This window comes from Triturus cristatus, chromosome 8 (assembly GCF_964204655.1).
Source record: "Triturus cristatus chromosome 8, aTriCri1.1, whole genome shotgun sequence".
Lineage (NCBI taxonomy): Eukaryota > Metazoa > Chordata > Amphibia > Caudata > Salamandridae > Triturus > Triturus cristatus.
In genome coordinates, this window is record NC_140591.1 from 773,193,635 (window position 1) to 773,219,251 (window position 25,617).

General features: G+C 42.6%; 1 protein-coding gene across 1 annotated transcript in view; it reads right to left on the minus strand.

Annotated features, from left to right (window-relative positions):
• Nucleotides 1-25,617, minus strand: part of ZRSR2 (zinc finger CCCH-type, RNA binding motif and serine/arginine rich 2) — a 162,492-nt gene that overhangs the window by 25,792 nt on the left and 111,083 nt on the right. The window contains exon 9 of the mRNA XM_085622211.1: nucleotides 14,308-14,363. Within this exon, the coding sequence (XP_085478337.1) occupies nucleotides 14,308-14,363 (56 nt within the window). The remainder of the gene's footprint in view (nucleotides 1-14,307; nucleotides 14,364-25,617) is intronic.

Consider the following 25,617-nt stretch of genomic DNA (forward strand, 5'->3'; position numbering starts at 1 on the left):
GTTGGATGGTGCTGTTTGTTTGTTGCACACATTGGTGGTAGGACGCGGCTTTTATCAGCCAGTCGTCTAAGTAAGGGAAGACGTGAATATGTTGACGTCTGAGGTGTGCTGCAACTACGGCTAGGCATTTGGTAAACACCCGTGGTGCGGTGGTGACCCCGAAGGGGAGAACCGTGAATTGGTAATGCTGACCGTCCACCACAAACCTGAGGTACTTCCTGTGAGAAGGGTGTATTGGAATATGGAAGTATGCGTCTTTTAGATCCAAGGTAGTGAGAAAGTCTCCCTGACAAAGTAGTGGGAGGACTTGTTGCAGGGTGACCATGTGGAAATGGTCCAAATGTATGTATGCATTGAGAGGCCGGAGGTCCAGAATGGGCCTCAGGGTCCCGTCTTTTTTCGGGATTAGAAAATACAGAGAGTAGACCCCTAAATTTTGTTGATTGAAGGGGACTTGCTCTATAGCGTGTTTTTGGAGGAGGGAGATTACCTCTTGTTTGAGCAATGTGGAATGTTCCTGTGACATTGGACGGTGCCTTGGTGGGATATTGGGTGGGGTGGATGTTAGCTCGAGACAGTGTTTATGGCTCTAGAAGCAGTGTCCGCTGCATCAATGGAGGTGTTTGTAATAAGCTTTCCCTCCTGTATTAGGTCGTGAGCTTTACGTTTGTGTTTCTCAGGGAGGTGCTGCATAAGAGCCTCAAGCTCATCGTAGTGTGCTCTGTCATAACGCGCGAGCAGCGCTTGTGTATTTGCAATGCGCCAGATGTTCGCGGCTTGCGAGGCAGTGCGATTACCAGACGCATCTAGGAGCTTTGATTCCTTATCTGGCGGTGGGGCCTCACCTGAGGACTGTGAGTTAGACCACTTTCTAGCCGTGGACACAACTAGGGAATCTAAGGGAGCAGGGCCCTTAATGTAAGTAGGGTCTGTGGGTGCCGCTTTGTACTTCTTTTCAATTCTAGGGTTTAAGACCCTGGCCCTGACAGGGTCTTTGAACACCTCAGCAGCATGTTTGGTGACACCCTTAAGCATAGGCAAGATGGCTGTGGACTTATCCTGGATATCAAATGTATCCAGTAAGAAGTCGTCTTCCACTGGTTCGCTATGTAGTTCCACCCCATGGTAGTGTGCTGCTCTCTGCACTAAGTGGTGAAAACCTAGTGAGTCCTCTGGGGGAGATGGCCTGGATGGGTAGAGGTCATCTTGAGGCACATCTGGTATGTCAGGGTTGTGGTAGTCTTCCCATGGGTCTGGGGTCCCCGGTGGTGTGGGGTCCATTGGGGCGTCCGCTGGATCATAATCTGGATCCCCGTAATCCGGTTCTGGGGACGGGGTCGGGGAATGGTGAGGCAAGGGTGGCGGAGACCTGGGAGGGAGAGGAGGTGGAAGAGGAGGAGGAGGAGGAGGAGGAGGAGGAGGAGGAGGAGGAGGTGTAGGAGGTGGTGGGGAGGGCACTCTGAGAGGAGATGTGGCAAAGTCCTTCCGCTTGGGCGGTGGACGAGTAGCTGGTGTCTCAAGACGTCTTTTCTTGACAGTCAGAATCAAGAGCCCAGTCTTTGGATCCTTTGATAAGGTCTTTTGATAAGGATCGGGTGTAAAAAGGTCCGTTGGCGCCGAGTCATCAGCTGGCGCCGATGTTTTCGGAGCCGAGGATTTGGGTGGTTTCTCTGTGCCATGCTTTTTTGGAACCTCCTGTTTTTTCGGCGTCGAGGTAGGTTTCGGCGCCGGAGCGTCGGTGCCGAGGGATTTATGTTTGTGTTTTGTCGGCACCGAGAGTCCAGGCTTCGGCACCGGTGGCTTCGGAGTCGAGCTGGGCGTCACTTTCTTCGGTGCCGAACGGTGTTTATCGGCACCAGGAGTCGGCTGGCTCGAGCACGAGCTGCCGTGAGACTTGTGAGGCTTCGACACCGGGCCCGAAGGTGGGGTGATAGAAGCTGCGTGTTTGGTTTTCCCCAGGCCCGAAGGCGAAGGTGTAACCTGAGTCTCTTTGGGTTTGGGCGCGGGGGTGGGAGGGGGTAGAGTACTCACGACCCTCTGCGCCGGTGTGATGTCCTCCAGGTCGGAGTCGTCGGCCTCGGAAGCGCTGACGATGTCTTCCTCCTGCTCGGTGTGGTGTTGCCCCGAAGCTCCGGTGTCGTCTCCGGAGATGTCCGGTGGAGCCGCGGTCGATGAGTGCGCTATGGCGCGTCGAGCTCTTCGATCCCGGATGGTCTTTTTTGATCGAAAAGACTTACAGGCGGGGCAGTCTCTAGCCTCGTGTTCTGGAGAGAGGCAAAGGTTACACACCTGGTGGAGGTCGGTGTGGGGAAATTTAGACCCACATTTTGGGCACTTTTTGAACGGAGTCCTTTCCATCGGCCGGGACCGGAGTCGAGGAGGGCCCGAAGACCGGCGCCGATGTGTGGAATCGAGAAAAGTGCCTCTTCGAGAGATGAAGATAGATGAAGAAACTCGATGAACGAGGATTTTCCGTCGAGGCTGGAACCGTAGAAGTTCGAAGCCGGAGCACGAAGTATCACATCCGAGCCCGATGGCGGAAAAAAACAATCTGAGGATGGAGCCGAAGCCCATGTGCAGTACGGACCGAAGGAGGAGTCACCAAACTCGTGACTTCCAAAGACTGTCCAAAGAACAAAAACAAACTGCAAACATCCGGGCCCAACACCAGATGGCGATCTATGCACAGTGTACAATCTGCAGCCCATATGCCTCGAACTGACAATATATGCAAGTGGTCTTGTAGACACTATCCCCATTTTGAAACTCCTCACCTACCTATCATCAATTTTGGCCCAACCCATGACAAGAGTACATTTTGAGTGGCCTACATTTGGTATACTATATGCAGAGAGGACCCCTAAACCTGTAATGTTGTGAATGTTCATAAACATTTATTTAGGGGAGCTAGGGGATCCAGCGCAAACCCATTAATACGAACATATATGCGAAGAGAAAAATGTCACCAAGATGGCAGAATTTCTCTATAAGCAGATCACATTTGAGAGAGTTAAATCCCACCATTAGTAATTCAGAATAAGGAATGGAATTTTACACTCACAGCTACCCTTTTGTAATCACAGAACTTCAAGTAAGGTGCCAGATAGTGTTGTGAAATGAGCCCATAGTGAGGAACTAGGTGTTCTATTTACATGCAGCCCCCACTTCCGTCACAATTAATAAGATGATATCAAGTACAAGTAAATGATGTCCAGTACAAATAACTATTTACATTAAAACATAATGCAACTTACAAACACATGGAAAACAAAGGATCTGTAAAACTGTAGCATAATGTGATAATATTTTTAAACACAAAGTTGAGTTGGATTATATCCTTTTGAACCCTCAATGGAAAGAACCAACTGTGTAAACCTCATACCACACCCAGCAAACTTAGAACGCATTAAACAACAAAAACCTGACTTATAAATCAACACAACCACAAATATACAGATCCAACAGGTAATAACAAAGCAATAATGGTTCATCTCCTAAGTTTTAAATGAAACCTATTTGTAAAATATTGTTGGCTACTCCCAAATGTAGCCATATTGTTATATCATTAATGTAATGTCAGTCTCGGTGGCTTCAATACAGGTCCAAGTATATTGAAATATTTCATGGCCTTCTCATCATAAAAAGACCAGGGGCTGTAAAAAAAACATAGGGCACGCTATGCCCTCTCTGCACCAAGGCATATCTTTAACTGGGTACGCTGGGTGCAGGCTGGGACAGTGCACTTTGAAACAAAGCGCTGTCCTCAGCACAGGCGTAAACTCACGTCTCCACTGAGGATAGAAAATTAGTGAAAGGGATACCAGTTGTTTGAAGCCACTAATCTGTTTTTCACTGCAGTATGAGACCAAGTCTTAAATTTATGGAGGATTGCCAACCACCCCTGCAGGTGGGTACAGTTAATTACGGCATCTGCCTGCAGAGGGATGCCTGGCAGATCCCTGGAGCCTGGTTTCCCCCTCTGAAAAGGCGCTCTCAGGAGAATTCGAGGAACTGACTATGCGCCATCTATTCGTTTCAAGTCTCCTTGATGGTCTCTCTGGGTCCACATCTGTAATATTAAGAAGGAGCAAAAGGAAAGGATTCACTCATTTGCACTGCAAATCCCCCATTGGGAATGGCCATTGCTAAATGTGCATATTACAGAAGAGACTGTCTGCAGTCCTGTCTGCATTATCAAATTTCCACGGGGCACAGAAATTGGGCGCACATGCCTGCTGCTTCCCTGGAGCACTTTGTGTAATGCAGCCCTTGAAATGGAATTCATGAAACATCTTATCCGCCAGGCTCACTGCCTTTACGGTTTCAGACTCACACTTAAACATGTACCAAATACATGAGATACAGAGATAGGGAGTGTCATGACCTTTTGGTGTGCATCACATCTAAGGCCCATCAATCGTACTTAAGACATTCTTCTTGTGCAAATGCTATGACAATATCCATTAGCTGTCAGGTTTGAAATGTTCACTGCAGTATGATGAAATGATTACAGACGAAGAGACCTTGATTTAACATTCTTACAAGCCTTGCATCTCTAACCCTGAGGACACTGTCCACAAAACTAAGCACAGATTCCCATAGGGTCCTGCTGCATCTTCCCATAAGGGACGAGATCTTTTTCCCCAGATTAATTTATAACTGTTAAAAGTTGGTTGTGAAAGGGTTAAAGCTCAAAGATTCTCTGCTTTGAAGGTGGTTAAGGCTAGGTTTAGGCAATCATATGCCTGAATGTTTCTTGGATCACTTATGGCTTTCCACACAATAGAACTTAAGTTAGGTCTTGGGTCGTTTTTTAGCTTATAACAACATTTCAAATAAGAATCCAAGCTGCTTATTCTCTGACTCCTGAGGCTGAACTCGAGGCAAATTTGAGCAGGAGAGGCCTGGAGAGGAAGATTAAACAGGCATCAGTATGACCCTGCTATAGCATTATCAGGTGTTTTATCCGCTCTTCCTCTCAAGGCCTCGACTCCATATGTGAGAGAAGGAACATGTTTAGAAGCCATGACTTGCAGTAGTGGCTAGAGAGACAGGCCTTTTAAACAAAACCGTAAGCTGTTAAAAGCGGCATTTAGTGTGTTGTTTCTCCCTGTATTGCAGTGCTGTTTCACAAAAGCACCTCTTGAATCGTAAATCACCTCCAAATATTTGTATTCCGCCACAGATTCCACAGCTGACCCTTCTAGGTAGAATGTGGGTGGTGGGGATCTTCTCCTTATCAGTAGCTTTGTTTTTGTTTTATTAAGATTGACTCAGCCCATGTTTTACAGCGTACTGGGTGGTTAAGTTAATCAGGCGTTGTAGGCCAACCTTGGAATAACTAATCAAGATGACATCGTCTGCGTACGTCATATGTGAAGCTCTAAATCCAGCCACCATGGAGGAATGAGAATTTATGCTATTTAGAGCTGTTGTCATCTCTGCAAGATACAAATTAAAAAGAAACAGGGCCAATACACATCCCTGCTTTAGGCCATTACTTGTCAGTATCTTTTTTGAAACCACTGGACCTTTTCCCAGACTTACACTTGTCCATGTATCTGTGTACATCAACCGAATGGCTCTTAAAAGGAGAGGAGAAATCCCCCTGCTTTGCAACTTGAACCACAGGATATTTTGCTGTATCGCATCAATGGCTGAACGAAAGTCCACATAACACAGGTGAACATTTAAAGAGTGGCAACTAGCTTGTTCAAAGAAATTTCTTCAGTTGTATTTTTGCTTTTGAAGTGCATTTGGATTATTTTCAAAGCAAAAAAATATGTAGATAATATTACCTACCTAAAAGCAAATATATAAAAGGATATTTAGGACCGGAGTTTCTCTTTGTAAAGGTGTTTTGGGATCCCAGGGATAGGAAGAGTTTGCCAGTGGTAAGGAATTCAGTGATTATTTCTATCAGAGAAATGTTTTACTAAAACTTTACAGGAGAGTTCACAGGGTCACTTTTGAAATCTGTATGGTTATAGTCTTCACAGCTTATATGAAACAGAACGAGAGGGACATAATGTTCCCTTAACAGACTTGTTGTTTCACCTATTAGTGCAGTGGTGCAGCATTCTAGAGAAGTAGTAATACTGGAGTGCATTCTTTTAAGAAATTGACCCCTCACCATGAAATAGCTAGAACCATTGCAGATCATTACGAAGCATGTGTTCCTTTTGAATGCATTAACATGATAGCGTCCATGAACTGCAATGGAGGTGCACTAATGCATCATCTTGTAAAGGTAGTCCTTGTTGCTTAACACAGTGGATATGGAAGCTGAGTCTTACAAGTAGTGAGACTCTTAGTGAGGCTGGTACAGAGTGCAGTTGAAAGACACAAGGAAGTTAAAATCCACTACTACACTTGAAAACAAGGAAGAGGTGCTTGGCTGATACCACACTGCACCACCAGTTTAAACACCCCAGGCCAGACCTGTTTCCTAAAAGGTCATCTCGTCCAGAGGAGGAGTAAAACCAGAAAGGGAGACATGCATCTGAGCCAGAGCTTGAGGTGACAAGCAAAAAGAAACCACAGGTACCAAAAGCGTTAAGCAACACCATTGGTTACCAATGGAGAGTTCCACTCTTCATTCATGCAGATAAAACAGTATATGACTACAATCTACTGCCCTGCATCCCACACACTGACATACTGTCCCCATGCAGTCACACAGCTATTTCCCTCACCCAACCCCTGCTATTCACATAGTGCCAATCTCACACAGCCATCGCACACTTCCCCAGGTCATTACAAGCTGCTGCATGTCATCAGAAGCCACCCCACAGCAACACAAGTCACCCCATGCTATCATACGCCACCCCGGGCTTTACCAAGCCACTCCAGGATATCACACATCAATCCAGGCCTTGTACACATTACACAGCACAAAATGTCCATGAACAATACCCACTGCTGTTATACTCTTAACACTGCCCCTCCCTAAGAAAATGCCCCAGCTTACCACATAAGCGCGCCTGTCTCAACAAACTACTGTTGTCCCCCGTCCTGGATTATGTCCACCCACTTACTCATTTATTCATACATCCATCCATCCAAGTTAATTAATTCCATCCATCTGGGCAGCCATGCATCTACCCTGAACTCACTCATCCATGTATTTATGCTGCTACTAACTCCTTCAGGATTATTGTACTATATATATATATATATATATATATATATATATATATATATATATATATATTCACTGAAAAAACCATAGGTTTCAGACATGTTATAGTTAGCGGAAATTTTACTGATAAAAAAACCAATGAAATTCCCCCGTTATAGTTAGTGCAGGCAACTATAACTCACGCGACCGCAATCCTCTGCTGATGCTAATACTGTATTTAGACACTTATTTGCCCATGTCTTCTTCCATAAATTTTTAGCTATACATATATTACAAATATTTTTTTTTCATAAAGACACATATGTCATCAGCAGAAGATTGCAGTCGCGTGAGTTATAGTTGCCTGCACTAACTATAACGGGGGAATTTCATTGGTTTTTTATCAGTAAAATTTCCGCTAACTATAACATGTCTGAAACCTATGGTTTTTTCAGTGAATTTGCAAGGTTTTTAAAATGCTAATTCCTAACTATAACGTGTGTGAAACCTATGGTTTTTTCAGTGAATTTGTACGGTTTTTTAAATGCTAAGTTACTTTACGCCATTCGTGGCGTGCACGCCCACTTAACGCAGTTCGTTCCGTGCGCGCACGGTGCGCTTCGCGCACCGTGCGTGCACAGTGAGCACGCGGTGCGCTTCGCGCACCGCGCGCCCACTTTACGCAGTTAGTGCCGTACACGCAAGGTGGGCACGCAGTGCGCTACGCGCACCACGTGCCCACGTTACGCACCGTGCGCACATGGAGGACATATTATGCGCTTCCTTGTGATAGGTAATCTGTTAAATTTAATTTGTAAGTGATGACAATAATATGCCATGCACAGAGAGTGTTTTTTTTTTTTAATTAAAATTTTTAGCGTAAGCGCACCGTACGCGTACGGTAAGCGTAATCGGCGAAATTTTCAAAAAATAAAAATTTACCGTTTTTGGCCTTGGGGGATCTTTGAGGACTCAACTAACATGGCTATGTGCATGGGCGCTGTCTAAACAGCCCCTTTATATGTTTTTTGCCTTTGTTTACAGCCCCCCCCTCAGAGTGCGAGAGAGAAAATGGCGGCCGCCGCTTCCTGGTTTCGACCGATTCGAATGTTTACTTAGATGTAACAGCCAATCAGAATCGCGCTCGCGCACGCCACCGTACGCGTACGGTAAGCTTACGGTAAGCGTACCGTAAGCTGGCTCAGATATATATATTGATTTAAAGGCTATTTTCTCAGAATCTACTGAACAGATTTACACCAAACCTACAAAAGGCACTTCCTTGACCTGAGGACTACCTCTCTGCCAAATTTCTAGTAATTCTGTTCAGCCGTTCGGGCTGTAGCCCTGTCTAAAGGTCCTATGGAAAAATGCATGGGAAAAACGCGTTTTGGGACCCCCCTTTTATCTCAGCCCCCGCTTGACGAATCCCCCCGAGACTTTCAGGGTAGGAGCGGAGCGTAGCGCCCCACCTATTTTGAGAAATTCGCGAGGATTCGTCGACCGGCGCCAAAGTTATTCAAAATAGAATGTTGCGGATTTCCTATGGAAGGGAGGGAGGGAGGGAGGGAGGGAGGGAGGGAGGGAGGGATGGATGGATGGATGGATGGATGGATGGATGGATGGATGGATGGATGGATGGATGGATGGATGGATGGATGGATGGATGGAGATATATATATATATATATATATATTCTTATAACAAATTATAAAAAATTATGTAAATCCTCTCCTGTGTTTAATCCTTTCGGAATTCTAGTATCCAAGAGAAGAATGTATTTAGATTCAAGTTGCCTAAGTTGTTTCTCTCTGTTACCGCCTCTTATATTCTTTTTCACGGAGTCAATTACATAATAGCATAGGTCATTTAAATTTTTATTGTGTACTAATTTAAAATGGCGAGCTACCGGATAGGCCTCATCGGAATTGACTATCGCTCTTAAATGTTGCAAGATACGGTTAAACACCTGTAACTTCGTACTGCCCACATATTTCATTTTACAGGTGCATTCCAACACGTATACTGCATAATCCGTGCGGCAAGTAAAGAGACTTTGAATTTTAATGGGATTTTTCTCAAAGATACTAATGTATTCAGTGGTATTAATGCCAAACTTACAAGCCCTGCATGAGATACATTTGTGAAACCCTGATTTGTTGGATAACCAATTGGTGGAAGTAGTTACCTCAGGGTTAGATTTGACTAGTGCATCTCTCATTGAGGGCGCTCTTCTAAAGGTAATGAGAGGATTGTTTGGAATTAAGGGAGCTAAAGTTATATCAGTTTTCAACAATGGCCAGTGTTTTGTAATAATACCCCTTATTTTCTTTTCTTCTACATTGTAAGTTGTGATAAGTCTTACTCCACCTTGGTTAATCGGTGAATCCTCATCCGTATTAGTTTGACTCTTTTTTTTATTTTTAGAAATAGCAGTTGTGTTCAAACATTCTTCTCTAGTACGGACGTTCGCCTTATCTTTAGACTGAATTAGCTCTTTTAAGTGATAGCCTCGAGCTAAAAATCTCAATTGGGCCTCATCCTGACATATTTTCAGATCCTCATCAGAGCTACAGATTCTACGCATGCGGAGGAATTCACCGTAAGGTATACTTTTTATAAGGTGACCAGGGTGAGCACTACTGGCATGGAGGATTGAGTTCCCTGCTGTTAATTTTCTATGTAGCCTGGTCTGAATTTCGTTATCCCTGATGTAGATCTCCACGTCCAAAAATTGGACAGAACATAGACTAATATCAGCAGTGAATTGTAGGTTCAGATTGTTCTGGTTTAATACATTGATGAAGGAGGTTACAGAATCCTCCGTACCCTTCCATATCATACAAATGTCATCGATAAACCGCCAAAATTCAATCACATTAGTGTCAAAAATTGTTTTGTGGGTGCCTCTGAGGACTTGTTCCTCCCACCATCCAACATGGAGGCAGGCATAAGATGGGGAAAAACAAGCCCCCATGGCAACTCCTCTCTGTTGCTGATAGATCTCCTTATTAAATAGGAAGTAATTGTTCTCTAAACATATTTGTATCATACGTAAGATCATAACATTGTGTTTGCAATAATCAATGCTACGTTTATCCAAAAAATGTTTAACCGCATTCAATCCATCAGTATGATGAATACTGGTATATAGGGTACATATGTCCATGACTACTAACACATAATCATTTTCCCATTTTACTTCCTTTAATTTCGATAAAAAATGTCCTGTTTCTTTTATAAAAGAGGGTAAATTCTCCACTGATTCGTGCAAAACATAATCTACATATTTCGATATGGGTTCCAAAAGGCTTCTTTGAGCCGAAATAATCGGTCGCCCTGGAACCGGCACCACCTGCTTATGAATTTTAGGGATAAAATAAAGAGTCGGTGTGATTGGAAATTCATTTTTGAGGTAACCCAATTCTTGTTTGGTTAAAAGGCCACATCTCTTTTCCACTGATTTAATTCTTTAAACACATTTTCCTTTAAGTTCCTCACATCCATAGCTGAGCTTTTTCTGTAACATAAAGTATCTTCCAAATGTCTTTTTGCTTCTTCCATGTAAAGTGTACGTGGCCAGATCACAATATTGCCTCCTTTGTCTGCCTTGTTAATGATTAAATTAGAATTGCTTCTTAATTTCTTCATAAGTTTCGCATATTGTGCTTCCATATATTTGTATCTCCTTTGTTTGCGAGATGACATGATTTGTAGTGTTTTCAATTCCTCTACTACTATATCATTGAAAGTGTCAATAGCGTCTTTAGGCATAAGTGGTATAAATGTTGAAGGAGGTTTAAAATGGCTGTTACATGGTAGGTTGCTAGTTATGCCCATGGAAGTTAGATTTTCCTGAGTAGTGTTTATATTGTTTACATCATCTGTAGATAAGGCAAGTATAGTTTTCAAAATACCAACATCTGCTGCTTGAAATTTTTTTATTGGTTGTTGTGTTAAAGAAATACTGGTTGCTTGTTCTTGCACTTTGTTGAGCTTAAAGTATTTCTGTAGTTTTAATTTTCGAATGAATTTAAAAACGTCAATTCTTGTTTGTATGTAATTAAAGCTGTTGCGAGGACAGTAGGATAAACCCAAAGATAGAAGCTGGGACTCTGCTTTAGATAGCTCCATATCAGATAAGTTTACTACCGTGTTGTCCGGGATTGGTGATCCAGAATTATTATTTACCACTTCTTGATATATATATATATATATATATATATATATTACCTACTGGCGGTCGCCAGTAGGTAGTTATAGTTAGGACCACGTTTCCATAGGAAAACCTCAACATTCTATTTTGAATAACTTTGGCGCCGGTCGACGAATCCTCGCGAATTTCTCAAAATAGGTGGGGCGCTACGCTCCGCTCCTACCCTGAAAGTCTCGGGGGGATCCGTCAAGCGGGGGCTGAGATAAAAGGGGGGTCCCAAAACGCGTTTTTCCCATGCATTTTTCCATAGGACCTTTAGAACGAGCTACAGCCCGAACGGCTGAACAGAATTACTCAAAATTTGGCAGAGAGGTAGTCCCTAGGTCAAGGAAGTGCCTTTTGTAGGTTTGGTGTAAATCTGTTCAGTAGATTCTGAGAAAATAGCCTTTAAATCAATATATATATCTGAGCCCGCTTACGGTACGCTTACCGTACGCTTACGGTAAGCGTACGGTGGCGTGCGCGAGCGCGATTCTGATTGGCTCTTAGATCTTAGTAAACATTCGAATCGGCCGAAACCAGGAAGCGGCGGCCGCCATTTTCTGTGTTTCACTCTGAAAAAAAAAGAGTGAAAACAAGAAAATGGGGCAATGAGGAGAGTTACAGACCCCCTTACATTTGTGAGGGGGTCAAAGAAGGACTGTAAAGTACAAAACAAACATTATATATATATATTACCTACTGGCGGTCGCCAGTAGGTAGTTATAGTTAGGACCACGTTTCCATAGGAAAACCTCAACATTCTATTTTGAATAACTTTGGCGCCGGTCGACGAATCCTCGCGAATTTCTCAAAATAGGTGGGGCGCTACGCTCCGCTCCTACCCTGAAAGTCTCGGGGGGATCCGTCAAGCGGGGGCTGAGATAAAAGGGGGGTCCCAAAACGCGTTTTTCCCATGCATTTTTCCATAGGACCTTTAGAACGAGCTACAGCCCGAACGGCTGAACAGAATTACTCAAAATTTGGCAGAGAGGTAGTCCCTAGGTCAAGGAAGTGCCTTTTGTAGGTTTGGTGTAAATCTGTTCAGTAGATTCTGAGAAAATAGCCTTTAAATCAATATATATATCTGAGCCCGCTTACGGTACGCTTACCGTACGCTTACGGTAAGCGTACGGTGGCGTGCGCGAGCGCGATTCTGATTGGCTCTTAGATCTTAGTAAACATTCGAATCGGCCGAAACCAGGAAGCGGCGGCCGCCATTTTCTGTGTTTCACTCTGAAAAAAAAAGAGTGAAAACAAGAAAATGGGGCAATGAGGAGAGTTACAGACCCCCTTACATTTGTGAGGGGGTCAAAGAAGGACTGTAAAGTACAAAACAAACATTTATTGATTTTTAAAAAAAATCACGGGGTACGCGTACGGTAAGCTTACGGTAAGCGTACGGAAGAAACATGGCGTGCGCGAAGGAGATTCTGATTGGCCCATAGATCTTAGTAAACATTCGAATCGGCCGAAACCAGGAAGCGGCGGCCGCCATTTTGTGTGTTTCACTCAGAAAAAAAACAGAGAAAACAAGGAAAGGGGGCAATGAGGAGAGTTACAGACCCCCTAACATTTGTAAGGGGGTCAAAGAAGGACAGAAAAGTACAAAAAAAACATTTATTGATTTTAAAAACAAATCACGGGGTACGCGTACCGTAAGCTTACGGTAAGCGTACGGTAAAAAAAATAAAAAAAAATAAATGAAAAGCAGATTTAAGAGTTTGCTCATCATATGTCCTCCATGTGCGCACGGTGCGCGAAGCGCATCGTGCGTTCATGGCCCATCTAGCGTAATGTGGGCACGCGGTGCGCGAAGCGCAAAGCGTGCTCACTGTGCGCGCACGGTGCGCGAAGCGCACCGTGCGCGCATGGAACGAACTGCGTTAAGTGGGCGCGCACGCCACAAATGGCGTAAAGTAACTTAGCATTTAAAAAACCGTACAAATTCACTGAAAAAACCATAGGTTTCACACATGTTATAGTTAGCTGGACATTTTACTGATAAAAAACCAATGAAATTCCCCCGTTATAGTTACTGTAGGCAACTATAACTCACGCGACCGTAATCCTCTGCTGATGACATATGTGTCTTTATGAAAAAAAAATATTTGTAATATATGTATAGCTAAAATTTAATGGAAGAAGACATGGGCAAATAAGTGTCTAAATACAGTATTAGCATCAGCAGAGGATTGCGGTCGCGTGAGTTATAGTTGCCTACAGTAACTATAACGGGGGAATTTCATTGGTTTTTTATCAGTAAAATGTCCAGCTAACTATAACATGTGTGAAACCTATGGTTTTTTCAGTGAATATATATATATATATATATATATATATATATATATATATATATATATATATACTCTAAATCCATACTAAAAACAAGCAATGTGCTATTCTGCAGACAAAGTCATGGAGAATTTAGGATACTAAAAGTTAAACATACTCTGAAACGTTTGTAAAATGGACATGTGGGCCCTCATTACAAGTTGGGCTGATCAGGGTTGGGTATTTACCACACTTGGCAAACACCATCACCTCGGGGTAAGGTGGGTGCGCTAAATACCGCCTATTGCATGTTTTCCAACTTGAAAAATGAGGTGTAACATGCATATACAGTAATTATCACTCAGAATATTGAATGTTACGCTGTTTTACGGGCCTTTATACCTGATAAATTTTAGCAGGTATGACCTGTCAGAAATTACCTGGGGAAAAGTGTGAGAATTATCACGCAACTTGCAATTCTGATTCTGCATAAGCATTAATCCTAATGCATACAGGGCAATTTATTCACATACAAAGAACGTACTTTGAGCAGTTTCTAAAAAGATACTATATATTAGCAAAATGCACAAATAGCAGTGGCATTTGTTTTAGCATTATATTAGGCCAGGTGACTTATGAACGATCTTTGCATCAGGAAATATCAATGAAATGCTGTCAGAGTAACATTTTAAATATAAACTAAGGTTATTGTGCTTACGTTTGATATTGGACATAAACGTTTCCTCTCAGGTGTGGTTCAAAATTGCAACTGACCTGAAAAATAAAACAAGTTGAGAAATCTCACAGAAATGCAGTACATTACGCTTATAAGGAAAACATGACAACGTAAAACCATACTGACATTAGCAAAATACAATTTTAAGGGATTTGTGCATGGAGGCATCCTTTAATTTTATGAGAACCTTCCACATTATGACAATTATTTGTGTCTTCTGTATTTAAAAGCTTCGCTTTTATTACTACATTTTTTTTAAATGATGGGCTGGTTTTAATGTACTAAAAGATCAAAGAAATACTATGTGCTTTCAGTGCTATATAAATGTTGCAATACAATAAAATTGTTCTAAAGAAAACGGAAGAATTGACATGTTAGGAACAAAAAGAAGCAGAAGATAGACATTGGTAATGCGCTAACTCGCAATGAGGAATACAAATAGGCTAGCTTGCTACACCTCCTTACTGTATAGCCCTGCTACCATTTGCCATTACACATACCCAACTTTGAAAATAAATGTTCACATTTTTTTTAAAATAAAAAAACATTCTGCGAATGGACGAGCGAGAAAGACTCACATGATGGCGGCAAATCGTTTCCTAATGCTAACAACAAAAAATAGTTTTTGTAACTTGCTTTATAGCTAGGAGCAGAATGTGCCTAGACATGTATCCTGTGGAGAAGTGTGGCTCACTGGTTAGAGTAGGCAGACCTGGAAGCAGAGGTCAGCCCGGGACCAGGGTTCAATTCCCGGCTCGGCTGGGTCTTGAGTCCATAAATTGTCCATGGACTCGATAATTCTCGCTCCAGTGCATACTCAATTCATGGGTTCACACTCTGCGACTCTGGGCAATAGCTTGCTTAATCTCCACAATGGCCCCTCGCGGCGGGATGCCTGGCTTTCACCTTGTGGATATCCTGCTGGGTTATCTCACAGGGGAATACCAGGACGGGTTCCCTAAGCAAGCGCTTAGAGACCGGTTGGTAATTTGCGCTATATAAATATCTGTACATTTACATTTACATTAAAGAACCAACATCAATGGTGGATTCCTTCATGATACCAAACTGAGAACAACAGGCATGACCTCAAAATCCTTAACACTGGATTTTTTTCAATCCTCAATAACAAAAGAGATTTCATGAAATTACGTTAAAAAAGCAATTCGATATCTAAATTATTGTTGTGGCCATAGCATGGATGTTAGAACTGGCATCCATGGCGTGGTTCTCCCCGAACCTTTTGCCTTTCATCCTCCTGTTTTGCTGACTTTGTTTTTGCTGACTTTAGGATGCACGCTTTACCATTACTAACCAGTGTTAAAGTGCTAGTGTTCACACCTTCTTACATTTGTTTTTAACTGCAGCAAGGTCAACCTCTCCCATAGGATAACATTGGAGTTACCGTATTACATTTAATGGATGATAATTTCCAAATAAGGAACAGGTAATCGGTCCATTATTGGTGTCTTTGAAATTGTAATGAAAAATCCTACCTTATGGTGCAGTTGGATTTCAAATTACAATTCTGAAAAACATTTAGAAAGTTGGCATTTTCCTGTCTCAGCCATTTAGTGCCTGCAACCTGTCTCTGGGTCACCTGACTGGGTGCAGGTGACAGATGGGCTTTGTATTTAATCCTAGACAACCACATACAATAGAGAGCTTTGGTATGTGTGGATGGGCCATCACTGGCAGGGTGGGAGAATGTAGACTGTGTCCTACTTCCACGTAAAGGGCTGCACACCCCTTTGTAGTTAGTTTGGAAGCAGGACACGGAAGGCACGAAGCCAGCGGACGTCAAGCAGAAACCTCTAGCATCTTCTCCCATCTCAAAGAAAGGCCCAGGCATAAATATTGGACCAGAGACACCAGTTCTCCAGTATACTTCTGGACCTGTGGAAACGCTGCTAGGGAGAAAGACTTCTGTGCTGCTGAAAGTGCTGTCACTTTGCTGGACTGCTGTGCTGACCTCTTACCTGGGTGAGAAGGAATCTGGTGTACCCAGGATCCCAAAGTAACTGTAAGAGTTAATTGGCTGGCCTTCTGACTAGAGACTCAGGGACAGAAGGCTCCAACAACCTTGAACCCAGCACCTGAGCTCTGCCAACTGTGAGATCTACCCTGCCAAGTGGTGCCTCCTCAGTCCTGGAACCTTGGAAGTGGGCCAGAGCACGCTCTGCCAACCCATCTGTGGATCCAGCAGCACTGACACATCTCCTCTGCTTCGCAGCAGAAACCCAAGCAGAACCGACACATCACCTCTACTGCAAGGATTCTCTGAGCACAAGGACTCAGCATCAACCCCGCAGCCCCATTGGAACCGCTGCAGTGCAAAGCTTCACTGACACGGGTACTCGCACTGCAAATATCTTGTAAACCGCAGCCTCGACGATGACACAAGTTCTTGCATCGCAGCTCTTCAGAACCAACGCATCGGTTTTACTGCATGATGCATCCTCGAGGCTGGACTTTCGCAACGCAAGGCCTCGTCAACTGGATCCTCAACGACGACGCAGAATCTCACATCGCAGAGTCACAGACCCTTAGAACCAATGCTTCGCCTTGGCTGCACGACGCACCCTTAACGTGGAACGTCGCAATGCCCCGCAACAAGGATTTAAGGCACTGTTATTCGGTGGTCCTAATTGGGTTCCTGTAGCCGGCTGTCGCTCCAATGCGGTCGGTTTGAACCTGTCCCAGTCTGGTGTGACCAGATACCCACAGTTGGCGCTTTGTGCTTTTTGTTGCTATTTTCCCTGGCATCTTTACAACTGCATATCTCCAGTTCTACTGACTGGATTTTCTGTCATTGTGGTCTTGTTTTATTGATCAAAATGTACTCTGTTTTTCCAAATTGGTTTGGGATTTTTTGTGTGTTGTGTTTTCACTTAATTACTGTTCGAAGTGCTGCATAAATACTTGACACAGCACCTCTAATCTAAGCCTGACTGCTCTGTGCCAAGCTGCCAGATGGTTGAGAACAGTTTGCTTGTGACTTCACCCAGCCAAGGATTGTGGTTCCTGCTTGAATAAGGGTTTCACCCCCTCAACGTGTAACCCAATTTCTTACGATGGCTATCAAGAGCCCACAAACAAAGTATGACTTATCAGTATATCAATGATGAAACAATTCTGAGGTACTTCTGTCTGCAGTTCCAGTACACATGTAATAACTCCCACACATAACTGTCAATCACATCCTGCCTCCTCTGCTGTGGACATCTGTCTGCTGCTTTGTAACTAGCTATATATGATATGCTGAAGTAGTTGAAAAATATGTTGTACCCTTGTATAATAACTTTCAAGTTTCCAAAATAGAAATTAGACATTAACGTCCATGGATCATCCTCTTGGATACAATATTTTATTATAATCTTCAAAGTTGATGCACTGTGTTACATAAGATTTAAAGTGAACATGTGTTTTGCCCCATATGACGGGCACACCTGGGGCTTTTTCAAGGCTGAAATTATATAATTCACATTACATAAAAATATCAAGTATAATTCACATTACATAAAATATTCGTTATTTCCATTATAGTTTGTATAATGTCAAAATTAAACAATTGACACAAGATTCAAAAACATACAGCTTTCTGATTCACTCAGTGAGCTTTTTGTCCCCTTGGGCCAATTCGCTCCTGCTGGAACATGTGCTCCGATTGGCTGCCAGCCACGTGGAAACATTTTGCTGTCAGCCATTACAGGACTCGGAAACTTAATCCCATGTCCTGAAGATAGCTAGATAGACAGACAGACAGACAGACAGACAGACAGACAGACAGACAGACAGACAGACAGACAGACAGACAGATAGATAGATAGATAGATAGATAGATAGATAGATAGATATACACACATAATAACTTTGGCGCCGGTTGACGAATCTTCGCGAAATTCTATAAACTCGTGGCCCGCTCCGGTCCTGAAAGTCTTGGGGTGATTCATCAAGCGGGGGGTTAAGAAAAAAGGGGGGTCCCAAAATGTGTTTTCCCCATGCAATTTTCCATAGGGACTGTGAGGCGCAGCTACAGCCCAAACTGCTGAACGGAATTACACCAAATTTGATAGAAAGGTAGACCTTGGTTCACACTCGTGCCTTTTGGTTAAATGGTGTAAATCCGTTCAGTAGTTGCTGAGAAAATCAAAATTAAAATCATAATCATAGATATATCTATGGCCTCGGAGAATCCGTGCACCCTATGCGCACCCAGCGCACACCCTCCCAATCACGAGCTGCATGCTAATTGGCTGTCAACTGTCTGTCAACACTCCAAACCAGGAAGTGTTGGCAGCCATTTTGTGCCTCGGTAGAAGCGAGGCTGAAGAAATCAGTGGAACTAGTGTGTAAAACTCATAAAGGGGGCAGGGTAGAAATACCCTGACCCTCTAGATCTGCTTAGGGGGTCCCACAAGGACCCCCAGGGCTGTTTTTTTTTTTTTTTTTTAAACTGCGAATGCGCGCAGGGTGCGGGGATCCTACCGTAAAAAATAAAAAGAAGCGCGGGCTTTAATAATTAGCCCCCGGGCCCGCCACCCCCCCGGGCTGCAACATTTATGGGTGGGGGGGCTCAACCACCATCCCCCCCAGCAACATAGATGGTGGGGGGGCTCAAAGGCCCCCCCAGCCCCAGGGACCGCTACCCCCTCAGGCTTTCTCAGAAATGGTTGGGGGGCTCAAAGGCCCTCCAAGTCCCGGGGACCACCACCCCCGGGGCTTTGTATGTTGTGGAGGGGGGCCGCGTGTCCCCCCCTCCTGGAGCCCTCGAGGGCCCTGGGGACTGTCACCCCCCAGGGCCGGCTCCTGCAGTGTCCCGGGGTGCCCACTCCCGGGACACTGCTGTTTACTATGGCAGGGAGAGAGCCGAGGCTCCTGCCCAGTCATAGCAAACTTGGTTTGGATTTTGAAAGAGAGAGCAGCGAAACCTGCTCTCTCTTTTAAAATCCAAACCATTTTGCTTTTCCACATGGGGAGCTGCATCTTTGCAGCTCCCTATGTGGAAAAACAATGCCGGCTCCCGAAGGACGCGGGGAGCCGGCTGGGACCGTGGTGGCACTGGGGCTCCCCCCACAGTCCCCAACGTTATAAATGAGCCCCGGGGAATGGGGTCCCCGGGGAGAATAGAAATTAGTGATAGGTGCTTTTTTTTTTTTACGGTAAAATTAGGAGTCGCGCATCCAGCGCGGCCCCCTGGTGTGCACGCATTGGGTGCACGACTCCTATCGCGTTGGGTGCACGATTCCGCTTGCAGCCCCGGGTGTGTACGCGTTGGGTGCACGATTCCTCTCGCGTTGGGTGCACGATTCCTCTCGCGTAGGGTGCGCGACTCCTAACGAGTCGGGTGCGCGACTCAAAGCAAAACAAAATGAAATATTTTTTAGATCACCATCAACCTTATGTGTTTCGATCTTGAGTGGCTCTAAAAAGAGCCGTTGTGTTTATTGAGAGATTTTGGTACTTATAAGTAAGTAACTATACAGAGTCTGAAGTTGTTGAGGAAGACTCTGTTACCCTCATCAGTAAAATGTACACCAACTCTCCTATAGATACCTTGCATATTAAAACGCAGATTGTTGTTGTAAATGGACCCCATTCTATAATCTCCGAGATAAGCAGAAACAGATTTATTGACATGTTTCCTAGCTTTCTCAATCTGTGGACAAAATTGATTGGACCAGTTCCATTTCTGCCTTTAGCATATGTTAGAATAGACAAAGGCAGTTTGGGGGAAAAGTGACATCAATTCTGCATTTCCAGACCTACCCCAGTCAAAGTGCCTAGGTCATTGCCACCACAGTGCACAATTATGAGGTCAGGGTGTTGGAGATGTACAAAGGATTTAACCAACGGCATCAATTGGTGCCACTTTAACCCTCTCTGTCCAATCCATTTAATGTCTACATTTGGCAAAGCTAGGTCTTTGTCAATGCCTTTGTTTTCTGCATACCTTTGGCTCCAGAAAATATAGCTGTGACCCACAATCCACACTCTAAGCATCTTGAAAGGAGCTCTGGATGCACTCAGATGGTCTCTGTTAATGAAATAGCAGTTTGAAAACTAAGATTTTTCTAAAATGGTTGATAACATAGTTTTGAAAAAAAAAAAAGAAAAGATTGGTTGTTTGAGAACATTCCAGTCTGAAAACTAGGGTGCATGTTTCTCTTTTTTAAAAGCATGTTTCTTATTGGTTAACAAAAACTGTTTGAAAAGAACATCATATAGGATAAGCTGGTATAGTGAAAAGTCAAGCACACTTGCTGTTTTGATTAGCAACACTGTGTGCTGAACTTGTGACAGGTGTGCTCAGTTGAGTGTTCCATGAACTGTTACTATGGTAACACGCAGAAGGCACATTGGGTGTAGGGTTCAAACTTATGTCAATTGGAAAGGGTTGAAGTGTGTAACTAATAGAAATGTGTGTTTGCTTTTGAATTAATGTGGAAAGCAATGTGATTTGATATTTACATGTATATGTGTGCAGAATGAGAGGGAAACTTTGCCATTCTTTGGTTTTCCTGACAGCAGTACAATACAGAGATTCTGTATAAGAAAATCTTGTGTGTGACTGACATACTTCTTAATCTACAAAACAATTTGAAAGGTGAGTTATTAATTTGTGAGGGGGTGTATGTGGTGCATTTTGTTTTTAATAAGAGTAATGTGTTTCTCCTGCTAAAAGTCCAGGGAGTACTTTTTCTTGTCTAGAATCACATGGTGAGTCTGTGTGCATTTGGGAACCATTGTGACAGAAAAATGTGGGTAGTTCATGTGTTTGCAGACACATAACTGCTTAAAAACTTAATCCTGTTTTCATGTTTTGGTAGAATTAGAAACCTGTCATTGCTTATGTATTTGCAAAATGAGTGAGGCTTCTACACTAATGTGCAGAAGTAAAATATGTGGAATGTGTGCAGTCATATTACCTCTTCAAGAATAGTAAATGTGTTTTGGTAAAATCCAAGGGATACTGTTTGTTTTCTAGAATCACACTGCGAGTCTGTGTGCATTTAGGAACTGTTCTGAGAGAAGGATTTGGGTATTTCATGTGTTTGCAGACACATAACTGCTTAAAAACTTAATCCTGTTTTCATGTTTTGGTAGAATTAGAAACCTGTCATTGCTTATGTATTTTCAAAACGAGTGAGGCTTCTACACTAATGTGCAGTAGTAAAATATGTGCAAAGTGTGCAGTCACCTTACCTCTTGTAGACTAGTAAATGTGTTTTGGAAAAATGCAAGGGATAGTGTTGCCTGTCTAGCATCACACTGTGAGTCTGTGTGCATTTGGGCAACCATTGTGAGAGAAGCATTTGGTTACATTGGGTATCTGCTGAGAGATAACTGTTTTAAAATGTGTCATGTTGCCAAGTTTTAGTAGCATTAGAAGCCTGTCATTGCTTATGCATTCAGAAAATGAGCCAGGCTTTCACAGTAGTGTGCAGTATTGAAATATGTAGAATGTGTGCCGTCACTTTACCCCTTCCAGACTAGTGAATGTGTTTTGGTAAAGTACAAGGAATAGTGTTGTTTGTCTAGAATCACACTGTGAGTCTGTGTGCATTTGGGAGCCATTGTGAGAGAAGCATTTGGGTATTTCATGTTTTTGCAGACACATAAGTGCTTAAAAGCCTATCCTGTTCTCACATTTTGGTAGAATTGCAAACCAGTTAATGTCTATGTATTTTCAAAATGAGTCAGGCTTCAACACTAAAATGCTGTGCTAAAATGTGTGGAATGTATGCACTTATCTTACCCCTTAACTAGTAAATGTGTTCTGGTAAAAAGTAAGGGATAGTGTTGTTTGTCTAGAATCACACTATGAGTCTGTGTGCATTTGTGAATCATTCTGAGAGAAGCATTTTTATATTTCATTTGTTTGCAGACACATATCTGCTTAAAAACGTATCCTGTTCTTACGTTTTGGTAGAAATAGAAAACATTTATTGTTTATGTGTTTGCAAAATGAGTCAGGCTTATACACTAATGTGCAGAAGTAAAATATGTGGAATGTGTGCAGTCATATTACCTCTCCAAGAATAGTAAATGTGTTTTGGTAAAATCCAAGGGATACTGTTTGTTTTCTAGAATCACACTGCGAGTCTGTGTGCATTTAGGAACTGTTCTGAGAGAAGGATTTGGGTAATTCATGTGTTTGCAGACACATAACTGCTTAAAAACCTATCCTGTTCTCACATTTTGGTAGAATTAGAAACCAGTCATTGCTTATGTATTTGTGAAATGAGTCAGGGTTCTACAATAATGTGCAGCAGTAGAATATGTGGATTGTGTGTACTCCGTTTACCCATTCCAGACAAGAAAATGTGTTTTGGTTATATGCAAGGGATAATGTTTGTTGTCTAGAATCACACTGTGAGTCTGTATGCATTTAGAAACCATTCTGAGAGAAGGTTTTGGGTACTTCATGTCTTTGCATACACATAACTGGTTAAAAAACTCTAATCATTCAGTCAGTACCCAAGTACTCATGCAGTGACCCACGCCTTAGAACACGGGCTGCTTGAAACGTCTATCCACTATGCATGCAGTCCTGTAACCACCTACACACTTGTCTTTCACACCTTCAATTCCCCAGTCAGTATCCATACACTTCCAGCAAACACACTTTCACTCCCCTTACACTCCTCCAGTGACCCATTCAGCACCATGTCTTAATCCATTCACTGCGCCAAAACACAACCACTTATAAATTCACCTAGGCACTCTCCTTGCATTATTCTAATCATTCAGTCAGTACCCAAGTACTCATGCAGTGACCCAGGCCTTAGCATATGGACTGCTTCAAACGTCTATCCACTATGCATGCAGTCCTGTAACCACCTACACACTTGTCTTTCACACCTTCAATTCCCCAGTCAGCATGCATACACTTCCAGCAAACACCATGTCACTCCCCTTGCACTCTTCTAGTGACCCATTCAGCACCATGTACTAATCCATTCACTGTGCCAAAACCCAAACACTTATAAATTCACTCAGGCACTCTCCTTGTAGTACTCTAATCATTCATTCAGTATGCAAGTACTCATCCAGTGACTCAGGCCTTAGCACATGGACATGCAGTCCTCTAACCACCTACCCATTTGTCTTTCACACCTTCAATTCCCAAGTCAGTATCCATACAGTTCCAGCAAACACCTTGTCACTTCCCTTACACTCCTCCAGTGACCCATTCAGCACCATGTACTAATCCATTCAAAACCCAAACCCTTGAAAGATTCATCCAGGCACTCTCCTTGCAGTACTCTAATGATTCAGTCAGTACCCAGATACTCATGCAGTGACTCAGGCCTCAGCACATGGACTGCTTCAAACGTCTATCCACTATGCATGCAGTCCTGTAACCACCTACACACTTGTCTTTCACACCTTTAATTCCCCAGTCAGTATCTATACACTCCAATAAACACCCTGTCACTCCCCTTAAATTCCTAAGTGACCCATTCAGCACCATGTACTAATCCATTCACTGTGTCAAAACCCAAACACTTATAAATTCACTCAGGCACTTTCCTTGAACTATTCTAATCATTCAGTCAGTACTCAAGTTCTCATGCAATGAGCCAAGCCTTTGCACATGGACTGCTTCAAACGCCTATCCACTATGCATGCAGTCCTCTAACCACCTACACACTTGTCTTTCACACTTTCAATTCCCCAGTCAGTATCTATATACTCCAATAAACACCCTGTCACTCCCCTTGCACACCTCCAGTGACCCATTCAGCACCATGTATTAATCCATTCAATGTGCCAAAGCCCAAACACTTGTACATTTTCCCAGGCATTCTCCTTGCAGGACTGTAATCATTCAGTCAGTGAGTAAGTACTCATATAATGTCCCAGGGCATAACACAAACACTGGTAGAAACCTTTGTCCATTACACATGCAGACCTGTGATCACCTATTTAGTTATGTATACACCTTGAATTACAATTTAAATTAGTGAAGAGAAAACAAAGTGGTTAAATGGTTGTTATATAGAATGTGTTGGTATAATAATTGAAAAGTATAATTTATACATTTATTAAATTACAATTATTCATGTTTACTTTTTACAGATATTGTTTATCATCATTAAAATAAAGTTATCATGCCTAAAAAATCAAGAAAGAGAAAAGGACAGAAAAAGGAAAAATATTTGAAGAAAATTCAACAAGTATTGGATGACCAACATCATGTGGCTAAAAAGAAGAAGTCTTCTGGTAAGACAACCAAGGAATTCATTAAAAATCTTTCAAAGCCTACAAACAGTGTGCTGAATGTGCAAACTAATGACAATGATACGACTAGACAAAAGAAAATCAATAACAGGAAAAGAAAAAAAGATAATTTACATGCAAGATTCAAAGTATTGTAAAGGAAGGCAAAATCAGTACAAAGAAATACGTAAACATTTTTTTTTACAAAAGAGTGATTCTTAATATGCTGAAAGATATGAAAAAATATAGCAAAAGAGCACAATTTTATAAAAAGAAGAAGCATATTGAATCCATTGTTGAAAAGGCTTTTGCAGTAAAAAGGAAACTATTTATTTTAGTTTTAAACAGAATTCGATCACTAGATAAACCAATCCATTTAATGAAGGCCAAAAGTAAGAGTAAAAGAGTAATTAACAGGACTAATTTTGGGGAATTTTTTGGGGTGAATGGAAACACAGTTCAAGTTCTGAGCCTTTCTTTAATGAAGAGAGTTATTTACAGACAAATCATTTGTTGCATGCAGTTGATACCAGTGGTCGAGCTTATGAGGTTAGAAATGGTTGTCCAATTGAGAAAGAGAAAATGGTTCCCAGGAATGCAGAAGAAGTGATAGCTGATGAAGTTCTAGGCAGACGTCCTAAAGCCCCAGTGTACACTTGGGATTTCAGTAGTATTTGTAGTGTACGACAAGAATCTATTGATATTTTACGCAGTTTCTTACGAGCATATAGTAAAAGATCTGTTAAACAAAAGATTAAGATATTGCAAGGACTAGACCCTTGCAGAGTGAGTCAAAATACTGGTTTGCAAGGTCATTCTCTGGCTTGTCTTTCTAGGAAAGTATGTCAAAGTGTTTTTGACCATTTCAGGGTGTTAGCAATACACCATACTCAAATGCAGAAATTAGTCAGAAGATTGTATTACGCAAAAAGTCCAGCACTAATGTTAAATGAGTTGAACAGTGCTCTTTTGCGTGGATCAGTATCAGATGTGAAGAAGGTTTGTGATGAAAGTGAGTTTTGTTACTTTGGTCCTGAACAAGAGAGTGCAGAAACTGATACATTA